Below are 16,191 nucleotides of genomic sequence, written 5' to 3'. Positions count from 1 at the left end.
GAGAGAGAGAGAGAGAGAAAGAGAGAGGGAGAGAGAGAGAGAGAAAGAGAGAGGGAGAGAGAGAACCCTCCGTTTGCCTGGTGCCCCTGGGGCCATAACAGAGCATCAGATCTGATGGAATGAGAGTTACAGACAGTTTCGAGCTGCCATGCAGGTGCTGGGAATCCAACTCAGGTCCTCTGCAAGAGCAGCCAGTGCTCTGAATTGATGAACTCTGTCTCCATCTCCATTTTCTACTGGTGGACATTTGAGTTGTTCCCAAGTTTAATCCTGCTATAGACATTACTGGTTATATTTCCTGGAGTGCATGTTCCCATTATGTAGTGGGTCAGTCTGATGCTGCTTGTATCCTATAGCTAAAACTGGTTCCTCAAGGTATGGTTGCCCTGGAGGGGCAGATGCTCTCATCCTCAAGTGATGCCACGTGAACCTTCTCCTTGATGTAACTGGTCAATAAAAGGTTGGAGCCTGTGATTGGGCAGTGGAGGGAGTAAGGTGGGATGGAAGGTTTGAGAGGGGGTTGCAGAAGAGGGAGAGAGAAGAGGAAGCTACCATGGACAAGAACCACATGACCAGGAGAAACAGCAAGTAACAATGGGCTTTATAGCTGGGGAATAAGCTACAATAAATAGCTCTAGATCTGCCCAGTCTAGGCATTTGGCTTATAAATAAAATACTGGATCATGTGTCTTTTATAGGGGGTTTATTAAACCATTATTTCCAACAACCCCATTGGGTGTTTATACCTAAGGGAACCGAGCTGCACAGAGTGTAAAATATCTGCCTCTGCCAAATAATGCTCTTTTCCCAAATGGTGGTTCCAGTTTTCGCTCTCAGTGGATTTAAATGACGTTTTTTGTGGTTTTGTGATCTTGGCCACTCTTGGCTGTCTCAGACTACCGCCGTCAATCGAGCTGCAGGAGTGTGACAGTCTTGCTCTCTATCCCATGCCCACTTTAGGTTTTACTGGGATCTGATCATGCTGCTGCTGATGGTGGGGAACCTCATAGTACTGCCTGTGGGTATCACTTTCTTCAAGGAGGAGAACTCTCCACCCTGGATCGTCTTCAATGTCCTCTCTGACACTTTCTTCCTGCTGGATCTGGTGCTCAACTTCCGAACCGGCATCGTGGTGGAGGAAGGTGCCGAGATCCTGCTGGCGCCGAGGGCCATCCGAACGCGTTACCTGCGCACCTGGTTCCTGGTTGACCTGATCTCCTCCATCCCTGTGGATTATATCTTCCTAGTGGTGGAGCTGGAGCCACGACTAGATGCTGAAGTCTACAAAACGGCACGGGCCCTGCGCATCGTTAGATTCACCAAGATCCTTAGCCTGCTGCGGCTGCTCCGCCTCTCCCGCCTCATCCGCTACATACACCAGTGGGAGGAGGTGGGGTGGGGAGGTGGGCAGGGGGCTTATCATACTCCTCAGAAAGGTGCTCTGGGTGGAAGTCCAGGTGATTCCATGGGGTGGGGAATATGCCTGAGGCTTCCAAGTGTGAATTTTTTGCCAACTTGGTGGGAGAGAAGCAGGCACAGAAGGAGGGTTCAGGGAATGAGGCCTGGGTGAGGATGGGATGCAGAGCTGTGGGCAAACACTTGAGGGTTAGTTATTCTTGAATGGAGGATTGGGTATGAATAGGAGGTGCCTCTTCAGGCAGCAGGGTTTAGTGGCTCAGCATATACTCTGCCATCTTATCAGTTCAGACAGTGTTACTGAGCTCTTTTTTTTTTTTTTCTTTTGGTTTTTTCTAGACAGGGTTTCTCTGTGTAGCCTTGGCTGTCCTGGAACTCACTCTGTAGACCAGGCTGGCCTCGAACTCAGAAATCTACCTGCCTCTGCCTCCCAAGTGCTGGAATTAAAGGCGTGCGCCACTACCGCCTGGCTTTACTAAGCTTTTTTTATTTTGAGATAGGACCTTACTAAATCATTCATGCTGGGGCCTGGAGAAATGGCTCAGTAGTTAGGAGCATTGGCTGCTCTTCCAGAGGACCCAAGTTCAATTTCCAGCACTTCCATGCTGTCTCATCACTGTAACTACAGTTCAAAGGGATCAGGCACGCTGTAGCCTAAGAGCATGCATATGATACAGATATATATGTAGGTAAATACCCATATTCAAATTTTTTTTTTTTTTGAGACAGGGTATCTCTATGTCATCCTGACTGTCTTGGAGCTCACTATGTAGATCAAGCTGGCCTTGAACAGAGATCCACCTGCCTTTGCCTCCTAAGTGCTGGGATTAAAGGGGTGTGCCACTATACCTGGCTCAATTTTTTTTTTAATATATAATTTGGAAGGAAAAAAAAAGTTGCCTGGGTTGGCCTTCAACTCCTGATCTTCCTGCCTCAGGTTCCCTGGTAGCTAGGATTACAGGCCCTTGACACCAGGCCAGGTTAATGCCTACTATTTTTTAGTTTTTTTAAATTCAAAGATACTGGGAAAGGGGAATTTGCAAGGCTGGGACTGGAGAGGACCAGCAGAGAGGGGTTCCTGTCCACAGCAGTGCCTCCTCGGACTCCTCAGATCTTTCACATGACCTACGACCTGGCCAGTGCAGTGGTTCGCATCTTCAACCTCATTGGCATGATGTTGCTGCTCTGTCACTGGGATGGCTGTCTGCAGTTCCTGGTCCCTATGCTGCAGGACTTCCCTTCCGACTGCTGGGTCTCCATGAATCGCATGGTGGTGAGAAGTCCCCCCAGCTCTGGTAGTCCTGGGCAACAGGGATAACCATAGGGAGCAGAAGGGAGGAGATGATCCAGAAGGAAGGGAGAAGAAGATGGGATTGAGGGAGGAGAAGGGTAAAAAACCTAGACAGAGGAAGTGCTTATGTGTTAGAGGCAAAGAAGGAAACCTAGGCAAAAACAAGGGTCCCCACCAATGGAAGAAACCCCCTTTGCTTTGGGGACTTCACACACCAAGCAAATGACTGCCGAGAGGAAGACCTGAGGTAGAAGGGGTACGCAGAGAACTGAAAGGGAGAAAGGGGGGTGGGTGGGTAGAGAATGAGACTCAGAGGGGCCCAAGCCTTGTTCTGCAACATCCTCTGCCCCCCAGAACCACTCGTGGGGCCGCCAGTATTCCCACGCCCTGTTCAAGGCCATGAGTCACATGCTATGCATTGGCTATGGGCAGCAGGCACCAGTAGGCATGCCTGACGTCTGGCTCACCATGCTCAGCATGATTGTGGGTGCCACGTGCTATGCCATGTTCATCGGTCACGCCACTGCCCTCATCCAGTCCCTGGACTCTTCCCGGCGACAGTACCAGGAGAAGGTCAGCAGGGACAAGAGAGGGGAGGGGTGGGCTTGGGGAGGTGCTGGAGATTGTGTTCTGATGGGCCCCTATGTCCTTTCCTGCCTCATATCCATTTGTCCCATCTGCCTGTGTGAAACACATCTGTGACTGTCCCTATGCCTCTGTCCTTGGACCCTCCCCTCCTCTGTCCACATTTGGGGTTTTCTGTAACTACGCAGTCTAACCTGTATCCACCATTAGCCGTGTATCCCTTGTGGTTCTGTGTACACCACATTTATCACCTCTGGGTCCAATTTGTTCTGCACACCCCCAACCCCCATTGTTTTGGCCCCATGTCTCCACATCCATTTCCCACTGGCAACTGGTGTTGCCTCTCCAGTACAAGCAGGTGGAGCAGTACATGTCATTCCACAAGCTGCCAGCTGACACCCGGCAGCGCATCCATGAGTACTACGAGCATCGCTACCAGGGCAAGATGTTCGATGAAGAGAGCATCCTTGGGGAGCTGAGCGAGCCACTTCGGGAGGTGGGGCCGGGCTGGACCTTGTGGGAAGGGCTCTTCTAGGATCTGGGCTTCTGGATGTGCTGCCTGGGTTATCAAGTGCTCCTGTGGGAGGGAGGACAAGCATTTGAGGGGAGGTGGCTTTCTGTGCAAGGTCTTATGGGAGCAAAGGGGCTGTAGGATGCCATGGTGGAAAATCTCGAAAGCAGGTTCTCAGGGAGGTCTCCACACCGGTTGTAGCATCCCCATCCATTGAGAGATCTTGACAAGTGGATGAGTTTTCTGAAGACAGACGAGCTTGGTGGGGGCATTTTCCAGCAGGGGGCGGAGCCTGTCTGATAGGCCCCTCCTATGTCCAGGAGATTATTAACTTCACCTGCCGGGGCCTGGTGGCCCACATGCCGCTGTTTGCTCATGCTGACCCCAGCTTCGTCACCGCCGTGCTCACCAAGCTCCGTTTTGAGGTCTTCCAACCAGGGGACCTGGTGGTGCGTGAGGGCTCCGTGGGCAGGAAGATGTACTTCATCCAGCATGGGCTGCTCAGTGTGCTGGCACGGGGCGCCCGGGACACTCGCCTCACTGATGGATCCTACTTTGGGGGTCAGCAGGCCTCTGGGAAGGTGGGGGGTCATGAACATTGTACAGATGGCAATTGTTTCCTAGGACCAGTGCCCCACCTGATGGTGTTACACAAATCACAGAACAACTCTTACCCAAACCCCATTGAGTCTAATCCAGGCCTGAAGCTCTGTGTTTTATTTTATTTTATTTTGAGACCAGCTCTATTATATAGCTCTGGCTGTCCTAGAACTCACTATTTAGACCAGACAGACATCCATCTGCCTCTGCTTTCCAAGTGCTGCGATTAAAGGCACACAGCACCATACCTGGTGGCTGTTTTTTGTATTTGTTTGTTTGTTTGTTTGTTTGTTTTTAAAAGCTTCTCAGGAGAGTGTAGTGCATGGCCAGGCTGCAAGCTACTAGGTCAGCAACACTGTAGAATTATTAATGACAAAATGCAAGGATCCCGTGAGTTGAGGGAAACCCAGGGATGAAGCAGGGCTATCCCACAGACTCAGGCTTTGTGGGGCTGTCTGGAAACCCAGGCTGTGGCTTTGGAAGAAGTGCAGCCAGCCACTGCCCAAAGTGACTTAAGGCTCACACAACCATCCCACCTCCCAAGCACCCCTAGCCTTCAAGCACTCTCAGTCCCACTTTGTGTCTGCTTAGCCTGCTTTTCTCCTCCCAAGTCAGGAGTAGAGTATAGCCTGGAACAGACAGATAGGACTGGGGCTGGAGTTAATGTGTAGCGTGACTAAGAATATCTGGGGCTGGCAGACCTGTTCTGTTCGTCTAGAGAGAATTAAAAAGGGGAGCAGCCTTCCAGATGTGCAGGTATGGATACACACACTGCTTAGAGCAATTAGGGACCTTACACCAGGGAATTATTCATTCTCCCAACTCTAATGATGAATCTGAGGGTGTTGGGTTAGCTGTTGCAGGCCTAATTGGGGGTGGGAGCTCTGGGAATGGGGGCTCTGAGCCTCTTCCCCACTTTTGCAGAGATCTGCTTGCTGACTCGAGGTCGGAGAACAGCCAGTGTAAGGGCTGACACCTATTGTCGTCTCTACTCGCTCAGCGTGGACCACTTCAATGCGGTGCTTGAGGAGTTCCCAATGATGCGCAGGGCTTTTGAGACTGTGGCCATGGACCGGCTTCGGCGCATCGGTAAGGCCTGTCTACTCTCTGCTCTGGGTCCTGGCTGGGCCTCATCTCATTTTCATAGCAAGGGGCCTAACCCTAGTGCCTTGGCATCACATCCCAACCCACCTAATCCCGGTCCATGCCTCCAACAGGCTGTTAGCACTGATGCTCACTAGTCTTACCTTTAGCAAGAAATAGCTATGGAGCGGTCTCCCCAAACCTTCAATCCCCGTGTCCTCCTGGGTACCAGTCCTTAACCTCACCATTTTAGATTGGTACCCCCTTCCTGCTTCTGTTGCCAAGCATTCTCTCCATATGCCTGAGTTCCCATCCCCTACCCCTCAGACTCCACCACACTGTGGTTACCCAGGCTCCATCTTAGACTCCTTCCCTTTCCTAACTTCTTGGTTCTGGGACAACTTGTAGGCAAAAAGAATTCGATATTGCAGCGGAAACGCTCTGAGCCGAGTCCGGGCAGCAGCGGTGGCGTCATGGAACAGCATTTGGTACAACACGACAGAGACATGGCTCGTGGTATTCGGGGCCTGGCTCCTGGCACAGGAGCTCGACTTAGTGGAAAGCCAGTGCTGTGGGAACCACTGGTGCACGCGCCTCTGCAGGCAGCTGCTGTGACCTCCAACGTGGCCATAGCCTTGACTCACCAGCGAGGTCCTCTACCCCTCTCTCCTGATTCTCCAGCCACCCTCCTGGCTCGATCTGCTAGACGCTCAGCAGGCTCCCCAGCCTCCCCACTGGTGCCTGTTCGAGCAGGTCCTCTGCTGGCCCGGGGACCCTGGGCGTCCACCTCTCGCTTGCCTGCTCCACCTGCCCGAACCCTCCATGCCAGCCTATCCCGGACAGGGCGTTCCCAGGTGTCTCTGTTGGGCCCTCCCCCAGGAGGAGGTGCTCGGAGGCTAGGACCTCGGGGCCGCCCACTCTCTGCCTCTCAGCCCTCTCTGCCTCAGCGAGCAACAGGGGATGGCTCTCCTAGGCGCAAAGGCTCTGGAAGTGAGCGCCTGCCCCCCTCGGGGCTCCTGGCCAAGCCTCCAGGGACAGTCCAGCCACCCAGGTCATCAGTGCCTGAGCCAGTTACCCCCAGAGGTCCCCAAATTTCTGCCAACATGTGAAATCCTAGGTTACACTGGCCTTAGCTATTGGCACACAATAATGCGTGCCTGAGGGTAGATGCCCCTTGGGGAAGGCTGTGGGGGATCTAACATACCGCCCTTTACCACCACAAAGCTGTTCTCTATGTCCTCAGCTCAAAGCAGCTGCAGCCTGCTAATCCTAATCACATACCCATTTGTCATAGGTATCCAGTGCCTACCATATTCAAGGCATTGTGCTAGGTACTGTGTATCCACTGCCAAGTAGAAGTGACTCAAGGCCCTTTAAACAAGGGTGTCCCCCAGGCCACGGTCCTGCCAGGTGCAGGCCTGGGCCCACAGCCCTGCCTTTATTAAGCACAAGTACTTGCTGCCTCCATCACTGCCAAGTAACTAGATGGCTGTCTCCCTGTCAGTGACCTGCAGGCTGTGACCAGTGTGTCCTATCTCCCCATCCCCTTTGTTGTAGCTGGGTACCGTCCATTATCTAGTACAGCCAACAGATGTCTAGGGCTCTGGGTGTGACCATTGGCCCCCCCCTCTCACTGCCACGCGAGGGCCCTCCTTGTCTATGCCAAGTGAGAAGCGGTACCCGCCCACTGTAGTCTGCCCTCTGCAGCTCCTGTGTGGACGCACTACCTTTGTAAACTAGAAGCTGCTCTTCACTGTGCTCCCTGCCTCAGTGGTGTTCCGCCTAAAGCTAAGGGATACTTGGCACCTCCTTACTTACTGTGCCAGCCTAGCTCCCCCCAAGGTAGGGGGCAAGGGGCTGAATCCTCATGTGACCTTTTATCTCTTCCTCTTTGTCTTATTTATTCAGTCGTTTATTAATTTTATTTATTCATTTGCTAATTTGACTTATTTCACTTTGTTACTCTTTCCTTTATCTGTCCTCCCCACTTTCTGGTAGGGGCTGGGGGACATCTTTGTGGTCCTTGCACAGTGCGATCTGCAGTGATACTCAAGCTCTCTGTGTTGAGGTAGTAGAAGGGGGGGGAGCAGGAGGACTGCACTTATTTTTTTTTTCCTCATCTGGGTTTGCTGGTAGTGTAGAAGAGGAGGGCCTGGAGTATTCAAACCTAGGGAGAGTGGGTCAGCAGCCCTTCCACTTTCTCAGGGACAAGAATAATCCCCCGCCCGCCTGCTCTGTCTCCCTTCAGAAGCGCACTGTAGCACTGACGGGTGGGGCCAGGATCACACATCTCCTTGGGTGGAAGATTCTGGAATTCTTTGCCTGTGGGAGTTGCTTTTATAATTGCACCTAAACAGTTGGGTTTAAAGGAAAAGATTCATTTTTGCTTCTGATCTGTATGTGGAAACAAAGTGGCTGTGGAAGAATTTCTGGATCATCTGACCCAGCAGATCAGTGGGTAGGAGATGAGTGGCTTGTGGAGTCAGTAAGAAAATAAGACTACCTAAAGTCAAGCTGGTCGCTCATGCCTGTAGTCCCTACCCTTAGGAGAGTCAGGCAGGAGGATTTCTAGGAGTTTGAGGCCAGCCAGAGCTATACGGAGAGACCTTGTATCAAAATAAAATAAAATAAAATAAAATAAATTCCAGCACTTGGGAGGCAGAGGCAGGCAGATTTCTGAGTTCAAGGCCAGCCTGGTCTACAGAGTGAGTTCCAGGACAGCCAGGGCTACACAGAGAAACCCTGTCTCAAAAAACAAAAACAAAAAACAAACAAACAAACAAGAAAGCCAGGTTGGCTTAGTTCTCTCCAGTACCCATCTACTCCAGTCTTCCCTAAAGTGTGGAGCCGTGCTCCTTAATGGAGAATTCTGCCCTGACGTGAGGCCATCAGGAGATGACACTTTGCTAGGGAACTGGTGGAGAGGGTCACATCAGAGGACAGTGTTTTAAAATAATGGTTCTACAGAAATTTGACAAGATCACTCAGTTTCTACTCCCCCATTCTAATGCTCGGGACCTGAGAGGAATGGAATTAACCAGCTGGGCTGGGATTAAAGGCTCAGGGTATCTTAGAGTCCAGCTGAGCGGATTGAGACAGGGATCTACAATTGATGCTGCTGGGTGGCCGATGCATAATTGGACACAGACATTTGGGGCCTGGGTGAAGCACCAAAATGGGGCTAGATGGCAGATGTAGGACTATGGGAGGGGTGTGGGTTGGAAGAAATGGGGTGCAACTAGGTCAGAAAGGGGAGAGGCGTTTCAGGAAATGGTCAGCACCCGCATAATGTTGGTATAGCCAGAGCCAGGTCGCCAGCCCGTCACCACAATCACCAGATCACCAACACGGAGGAAGCCACGGAGCTTTCCTGGTGGAGGAAAAAGGTGACAGTCATTGAAGAACCTAAGGCAGCCATTGTCACCCACCACCTCCAGGCCACCTATCCTGTAGGGGAGAAGGAGACTGAGGGTATGTGTGTGGAGGGATTCGGTGTGCTGTTTTTAAGCACAGAGCCTTTGCACTCATGTGGGACAAGGACAGGAGTGGCTGTGGCAACTATAAATTTAGTTCCACCTCTTCTGGCCTTGTCCTCCCACCTCTTCTTGCTCCTCTGTCCTACTAGGTTGTGGCAGACAGTAGCAGAAACTTTTCAGGGGTCCTGTCCTGTTCTCACTCCTTTCCTCTCAGCTCACCCTCCCTGCTTAGAGTCAAGACATGTCTTAATGATGCCTAGAAAACTCTTGGGCCAGCAAGGACAGGCAGAACTTATTGAGTCCGAGCGAGACAGGCCGGGGAGCAGAGGGCAAGGCTCACCACTCTCAATGCCAAATTGGACCCTTCGATCCACATCATCTGCCCAGACGGCCTCTGGAGGCTCACGGTAGAGCAAGGGGAAGACTCCTCGAGACAGGTGGACCTGTCGGGCAGCCTGGGCAGAACGAGTCACAGCAATGACAGCGGCCCGAGGTCGGTAGCGAGAGAGAAGCTGAGCTGAGCTGTATGAGAAAGAGAGAGTTAGCGCAGAGTGTTGACTCAAGAAGCAAGAGTCTGAATTACGGTTCCAGGTGTCACTGACAAACCGTGTGGCCCTGGGTAAGTTATACTTCTCTGGTCTTCTGTCTTTCTCACTAAGTATTAAGAACACCTACCATGCTGCAGAGATGGCTCAGCCATTAAGAGCACATGCTGGATTAAATTTTCAACACCAGTACAGTAGCCAACAATGGTTTTTAAGTTGAATTTCAGGGGTCCTAACACCCTCTTTGGTTTCCGCTGGCACCAGACATGCAAATGGTGTGCAGACATACAAGCAAACAAAATGTTGATCCATATTAAAAATAATGTTGCCGGGCGGTGGTGGCGCACACCTTTAATCCCAGCGCTTGGGAGGCAGAGGCAGGCAGATTTCTGAGTTTGAAGCCAGCCTGGTCTACAGAGTGAGTTCCAGGACAGCCTGGGCTATACAGAGAAACCCTGTCTCAAAAAAAAACAAAAACAAAAAAAAATAATAATGTTAATAAGATAAATGTAAAACCTGGGCTAGAGAGATGGCTCAGTCCTGAAGAGCTCTTGCTGCTCTTTGAGAGGACCTGAGTTGGTTCCAGCCACCCACATCAAATCGCTTACAACTGCCTGTAACTCCAATTCTAGAGAGTCCAACATCCTCTTCTGGCCTTAGGACCGTACATGCACACATTAAAATAATAACAACTCCTCCAAAAAATTAGAAAAAAATGTAAAGCCAGCCAGACATGGTGACACATGCCTATAACCACAGCCCCTTGGGGTAGAGGCTGAAGGTTAAGTTCAAGGCTATTTCAACTACAAAGTAAGTTTCAGGCCAGCCAGGACTAATGAGACCCTAATTCAGAAAAATCTCATCAAACACACAACAAAAAAAAGGGTAAAACTGTCTAGAGATGTATGTTTATATCATACCCAATCTCCATATGACACTGAACCACTAAACGTCTTTTGTTAATCCTCACAACCCCATAGGGGTTGGGGGAGGGAGGAATGACAAATGGAAGACTCACACAGACCTACAGAGGCAGAAGTGGCTTGTGAGGCCCCAGAGAGTTACTTAGGGTCTCATTGCTAAGTCTGAGAGAAAAATCCTCAGCTCTCTGCCTTACTAGGCTTTCAGCAACTCCCCTCAGCCCAGCGAAGACGTCTCAGTTCCAGTTCTCCAAATGCCCTAAGGCAAAATGTGCTCAGGTTACCACCTGCCGGGTCCCTGGAGCCCACTGGTTCCTAGGACACCCAAGAGCCACCTCTCCTGGCCTCTATCATCCATGGCTATCTCTATTTTTTGTTTTGTTTTGGTTTGGTTTTTTCTTTGTTTTTTTTGTTTTTTGTTTTTTGTTTTTGTTGTTGTTGTTGTTGTTTCCTGGTTTTTCGAGACAGGGTTTCTCCGTGTAGCCCTGGTTGTCCTTGAACTCACTCTGTAGACCAGGCTGGCCTTGAACTCAGAAATCCGCCTGCCTCTGCCTCCCAAGTGCTGGGATTAAAGGTGTGTGCCACCACCACCCGGCAGCTATCTCTTTTCTTGCCCTAAAGCAATGCTTTTTTTTATCAGCCACTGTGTCAGCTGCTCCTGCCCAAAGCCTTGTTTCCAATACATTTCTCACCGGCCAGTCTTGGTCAACACAATGATGGCTGCCGCACAGCACTTGAAGGAAGCTTCCACAGCTCCAATGGCAGTGACTTCAGTTGGGTCACGGCTCAGCGGTGCTGCCCGGCGTAGCTCCTCAAACAACTGGCGGTGGTACACAGCAGCCTCGGCCTCCCGGGCAATCTGCAGGCATCAGTAGGTCAGGTTGAGTAGAGTCAATGGGGTTCCAGAGGGGTCTGTGTCAGCTTTTCAGGACTGAGCTCCTACCGCGTGTTGCATCTTTACGGCCTCCACGGGGAAACTGCCCTTGGCAGTCTCCCCAGACAGCATGATACAGTCAGCCCCATCCAGCACAGCATTGGCCACATCACTTGTCTCCGCCCGAGTTGGTCGAGCCTTACTGATCATGCTCTCCAGCATCTGGAAAACACCACGAATGTCAAAGTGTAGAAGTCACATTCTGACTGGGGACCCTGCCCACGCTATTTCTCTGGCACCTGCTCTCTTAGAAGGCCAGGGTCACAGTGGGACCCTGGAAGTTCATGTCATCGTCATTTGTGACCAGACAGCAACCTAGAGATCGAAGGTTGCTCAGCACCTCTAAGGCCTAGCCCAAGGAAGGGTTCATTCTCTCCAGACCTGTGTGGCGCAAACGACAGGCTTGCCGGCCAGGTTGCACCGTCCAATCATCATCTTCTGAGCCAAGAAAACCTTCTCTGCCGGGATCTCAATGCCCAGGTCGCCCCGTGCCACCATGATGCCATCGCTCACTTCTAGAATTTCATCAAACCTGGGTGGTTGGAGGAATCCAGTCTAGGACACAGCCAGGAGATGCTGGGACATAGCATGCAGAAGAAGGGCAAAGGGAGAGAGGGCTGATGGGACCAAAGACCAAGCCTCACTTCTTCACGCCTTCATGGTTCTCGATTTTGCTGATGATTTTGATGCCCTGTCCTTCTGGCCCCAGGGCAGCCCGGACTGCCACCACGTCACTGGCTTTCCGTACAAAGGAGGCAAAGATGATATCCACTTTATGCTCCACCCCGAAGCGCAGATCCAAAAGGTCTTGCTCAGACAGCCCAGGCAGGTCCACCTCGGCGTTTGGCAAGTTCACACCCTTCCTGCTGCCCAAGATACCACCGTGCTCCACTTCGGTCACCAGTCCCTCTGGGCCTGGGGGTATAGAGAGAGGCAGTTTCTGTGAAGGCTGAGCCAGGATCTAGGCATGGGAGAGGGAACTTGTAAGTTTGGATCCTCAAGGCATGGGGACTTCTGAGCCCTTCACCCCACTCCACACACACCAAAAAGAGGCATCAGATGCCCAGCCTCAGCCCATGATCACAGCAGGGACCACTAGGCCAGGTGGGAAAGCAGATGCTGCTAGGGGAAGGTGTGGGTGGTCTAGAGTGGATGGAACATAGAGACCAAAAGGAGGAGAAAGTGTCCCGTTTTTTTCCTGACCTCATAAGATCAGGAAGCATTTCTGTACCGATTTTCTTCACCACCAAGGAGATGAGCCCGTCGTCAATGTAGATGCGGCCCCCCACTGCAACGACCCGGGTGATATTGTGGTAGTCCACCCACACTGTCTTTGCATCGCCCCTTGTCCGGAACTTCGGATCCACAGTCACCAACACCTGTGAACCCTTCACAATTTCCACCTCAGACTCTGGACCCTGGAGGGGGGTTGGGGGGAAGAGAGGTCTGAGTTTGTCAGGTGGGCCCTGACAGGAGAGGGCTAGCGCTGACCCTCTCTCCCGCTCCAGGGCTCTCACACTCCTCCAGGCCCCAGACAATGCGGACTCAGAGGCTTCTCACCCCCTGCAGAACTCCGGTGCGTATCTCAGGTCCCTTGGTATCCAAGGCAATGGCCACAGGCCTGTAGCTGAGTGGGGAGGTTGCAAAGCTCTCAGCCGCCTCCCGGATGTTGGCGATGGACTCTGCATGGTACTAGCAGTGAGAGAGAAGGGAGGGGGGCAAAACCAGGATTATAAGGCAAAATGGACAGGACCTGGGGCATTCTCCAGCTCCGCCCTCCCCAACTTCCCCACACCTCATGGGAGCCATGGGAGAAGTTGAGTCGCGCAATGTTCATCCCTGCCTTGATCATCTCCTTGAGGCGGTCCACAGAGCGTGATGCTGGCCCTGAAACCAGAAAAGCCCACTAAGAAGGTCCTCCCAAGCCGGACAGCCAAACCCATCTGCAACACTGGAGAGACTCCCTCACCCAGGAGTCCTTCAAAGTTCCTCTTACTCCGCAAACTCTTTTTGCCCACCCCATCTAGTACACACCCCCTTGGGGAGGGGGCTTGTGGGATGTCTGATCTCAGCTAGGCCTTAGGTGCCTTTGTTAGCAAGTGACCTGACATGAAGTGCCACACTGAGGAGGTTACTGTAGGCTGTGAAGGGTCAGAACGCAAGGCGAGTCAAAGAGGCCCTTAGAAAGCTGAGTGGTCTCACTGATAGAGCTGAGATCTGTCCCGATCTCCATCCTCATGGGCCTGCAGCAGTGGCAGCGTTTGATGGGCACTGCTCCTCTCCCTCCTCTTCCCTGGCCTCCTTTTCTGCTACTGTGGAGATGGAGGCCAGGGCCTCCTACATTCGAGGCAAGTAAATACTCTAGCACCGAGTTACACCCGTCCTTTATTTATCCTCTACCCTTCTTCCTATCAGTCCTTCCTTCTGAGACAGGGCCTCCTGTAACCCAGGCTAGCCTTGGATTTGTTCTGCTTCTGAGGATAACCTTGGCTTGGTTCTCCTGTCCTCACCCCCCTTCCCTGTGCTGGGGCTAAGAGTATGCTCTATCTACTAGGCCCACTTCATGTAGCGCTAAGGACTGAGCACAGGGCTTCATGCACACTAGGCAAGTATTCTATCAACTGAGTTACATACCCACCCTCTTTGTCTTTGGTGTGTGTGTATGTGTGTGTATGTGTGTGATGTGTGAGTGGTGTGTGTGTATGTGTGTGGTACAGTGTGTGTATGGTATAAGTGTGTGATATGTGTATGTGTGGTATATGTATGTGATGTGTGAGTGGTATATGTGTTGTGTATGTGTGGTATGTGTGCAGGATGTGTGTATGTGTGGTACATGTGTGCGATCTGTGTGTGGTACGTGTATATGTGTAGTATGTGTGAGGTATAGGTGTATGTGTGTGTCTGGTATATGTATGTGTGATGTGTGGGTGGTGTGTGTGTGTATGTGTGTGGTACAATGTGTGTATGGTATATGTGTGTGATATGTGTATGTGTGGTATATGTGTGTGATGTGTGAGTGGTATATGTGTTGTGTATGTGTGGTGTATATGTGTGTAGTATTTGTGCAGGATGTGTGTATGTGTGGTACATGTGTGTGATCTGTGAGTGGTATGTGCATACGTGTAGTATATGTGCAGTGTACGTGTGTGCATGTATAGTATATATATGTGTATGTGTGGTACACGTGTGTATTTGGTGTGTTGTGGTGTGTGTCTGTCTGGTCCTCAGCTTTCATTATTTCTCTGTGATCCCAACTGTCCTTATACTTGGAGGAACATCTGTGTGCAGATGTTATACTTGGAGGAACATCTGTGTGCAGATGACTCCTTTCCTTTTTCTTATTTATTTTTGAGATAGGGTCTCTGTTTAGCCCACGGTGGCCTCGAATTTACAACAGTCCTCAGATCTCAGGTCATAGTGGTTGAGGTAATAAGAAGTGGGACATTCTAAAGGCATTGTCTTAAGGTGGAGCCATGGGAATTTCCTGATTCATTGATAGATTCGTGTGAGTCACACACTGAACATCCAAGGAGAGCAAGGAGTCAGATACTTAGCTCCAGGGTTAGGGGAGTGGTGGAAATATAAAATAGGAATCAGTAGCTGGGTGGTGGTGGCACTCAGGACGCTGGGACATGCAAATCTTTGAGTTCAAGGCCAGCCTAGTCTACAGAATGAGTGAGTTCCAGGACAGCCAGGGCTACATGGAGAAATCCTGTCTTGAATAAATGAATGAATGAATGAATGAATGAATGAGTAGGAATCAGGCTCATGCCTGTTATTTCCACACTCGAGAAACTGAGCCCTCATTCAGCACCTCATGCTCATCTGTCACTTCAGCAATGGGGAACTAAGGCAGAAAAATGAAGTTACAGTAGTCTAGCCTGGGATACAGGGCAAGAGACCCTCCATCAACAAGCTGAAAAGCCAAAAAGAAAAGAAAAAACAGAGCAACCAGGGACAGTGGGACAGGGCTGTAACCTCATCAGGCAGGCTGAAACAGGCTGACTGTAAGGTCACAGGTAGAGAGGGAGTCAGGGCAATCCAGCGAGAATGTGTCAAAATAAGAAAAACAAAGAAAGCTAAGGATGTGAATCATAGTAGTAGAGTCCTTGTCAAACCCTCTCAGGGCCCTGAATCCAATCTCAGCCCCACCCCCTCCTGGGCCTCCCCTCCCCGGTCTCTTCAAGCTCCTCTAGGCTTCCTTTGGATCTGGGCATTGGCTTCCTTCACGTGGACTTCTCTTCCCCCAGTTATCTGCAGAGCTCTTTCTTCCCCCTTTCTTGCTGTCTTCTTAGTTTTCTCCTCTTCCTCTTCCTCCTCCCCTTCTCTTCCTACTCTTTCTTCATTTATTTATTTCCAGAGTGTCGTATAGCCTAGACTGACCTCAAACTTGATCCATAGCTGAAGATGACCCTGAACCCCTGGCCCTCCTGCCTGCACTGCCCAATGCTGGGATTCTAGGTGTGTCCAGTTCAGCTAGCTTTAGGTGATTTCTGGGGCTTGGTGGGGAAGGGAAACCCTCTAGACTGGCTAGATCCCCAGTTGCATTTTTGTGAACTTGTTGTTGTTGTTTTTGAGACAGGCTTTCACATTGTAGCCCCAGCTGGCCTCAACCTCTTAGCAAGCCTCCTTCCTAGGCATTCAGAGTGCGGAGCTTACGGATGGGAGCCCAGCACCATTCCTGTCCTTTCCCCCAGCTGCCCTGGTCCCCGTTTAGGACCACAGTCTTCCTTCTGCTCTTGCTCTTCATATTCCTGACTACCCTCTCTTTACTCATGACTTTCTAACATACAGAAAAAGTAGCTTTTTTTTTTTTTTTTTTTTTTTTTT

At 51.0% G+C, this 16,191-nt stretch overlaps 2 protein-coding genes across 2 annotated transcripts in view; one reads left to right on the top strand and one right to left on the bottom strand.

Moving 5' to 3' along the window:
* The window catches only part of Hcn3 (hyperpolarization activated cyclic nucleotide gated potassium channel 3), a 14,861-nt gene extending 7,435 nt beyond the window's left edge, over window positions 1–7,426 (top strand). The window contains exons 2-8 of the mRNA XM_031374452.1: window positions 961–1,390; window positions 2,528–2,689; window positions 3,062–3,280; window positions 3,642–3,788; window positions 4,124–4,364; window positions 5,328–5,492; window positions 5,895–7,426. Of these exons, the coding sequence (XP_031230312.1) occupies window positions 961–1,390; window positions 2,528–2,689; window positions 3,062–3,280; window positions 3,642–3,788; window positions 4,124–4,364; window positions 5,328–5,492; window positions 5,895–6,595 (2,065 nt within the window). The 3' untranslated portion in view covers window positions 6,596–7,426. The remainder of the gene's footprint in view (window positions 1–960; window positions 1,391–2,527; window positions 2,690–3,061; window positions 3,281–3,641; window positions 3,789–4,123; window positions 4,365–5,327; window positions 5,493–5,894) is intronic.
* A 1,001-nt stretch (window positions 7,427–8,427) lies between these two features.
* The window catches only part of Pklr (pyruvate kinase L/R), a 10,070-nt gene continuing 2,306 nt past the window's right edge, over window positions 8,428–16,191 (bottom strand). Inside the window, exons 3-11 of the mRNA XM_031374453.1 lie at window positions 13,157–13,248; window positions 12,922–13,053; window positions 12,593–12,779; window positions 12,006–12,276; window positions 11,743–11,893; window positions 11,371–11,523; window positions 11,120–11,286; window positions 9,303–9,484; window positions 8,428–8,856 (exon numbers count right to left, since the gene is read on the bottom strand). Of these exons, the coding sequence (XP_031230313.1) occupies window positions 8,750–8,856; window positions 9,303–9,484; window positions 11,120–11,286; window positions 11,371–11,523; window positions 11,743–11,893; window positions 12,006–12,276; window positions 12,593–12,779; window positions 12,922–13,053; window positions 13,157–13,248 (1,442 nt within the window). The 3' untranslated portion in view covers window positions 8,428–8,749. The remainder of the gene's footprint in view (window positions 8,857–9,302; window positions 9,485–11,119; window positions 11,287–11,370; window positions 11,524–11,742; window positions 11,894–12,005; window positions 12,277–12,592; window positions 12,780–12,921; window positions 13,054–13,156; window positions 13,249–16,191) is intronic.

Source organism: Mastomys coucha, unplaced genomic scaffold (genome assembly GCF_008632895.1).
Source record: "Mastomys coucha isolate ucsf_1 unplaced genomic scaffold, UCSF_Mcou_1 pScaffold16, whole genome shotgun sequence".
Classification (NCBI taxonomy): Eukaryota; Metazoa; Chordata; class Mammalia; order Rodentia; family Muridae; genus Mastomys; species Mastomys coucha.
The sequence above is the reverse complement of the archived record's forward strand: the minus strand, read 5'-3'. Positions and strand labels throughout refer to the sequence as shown.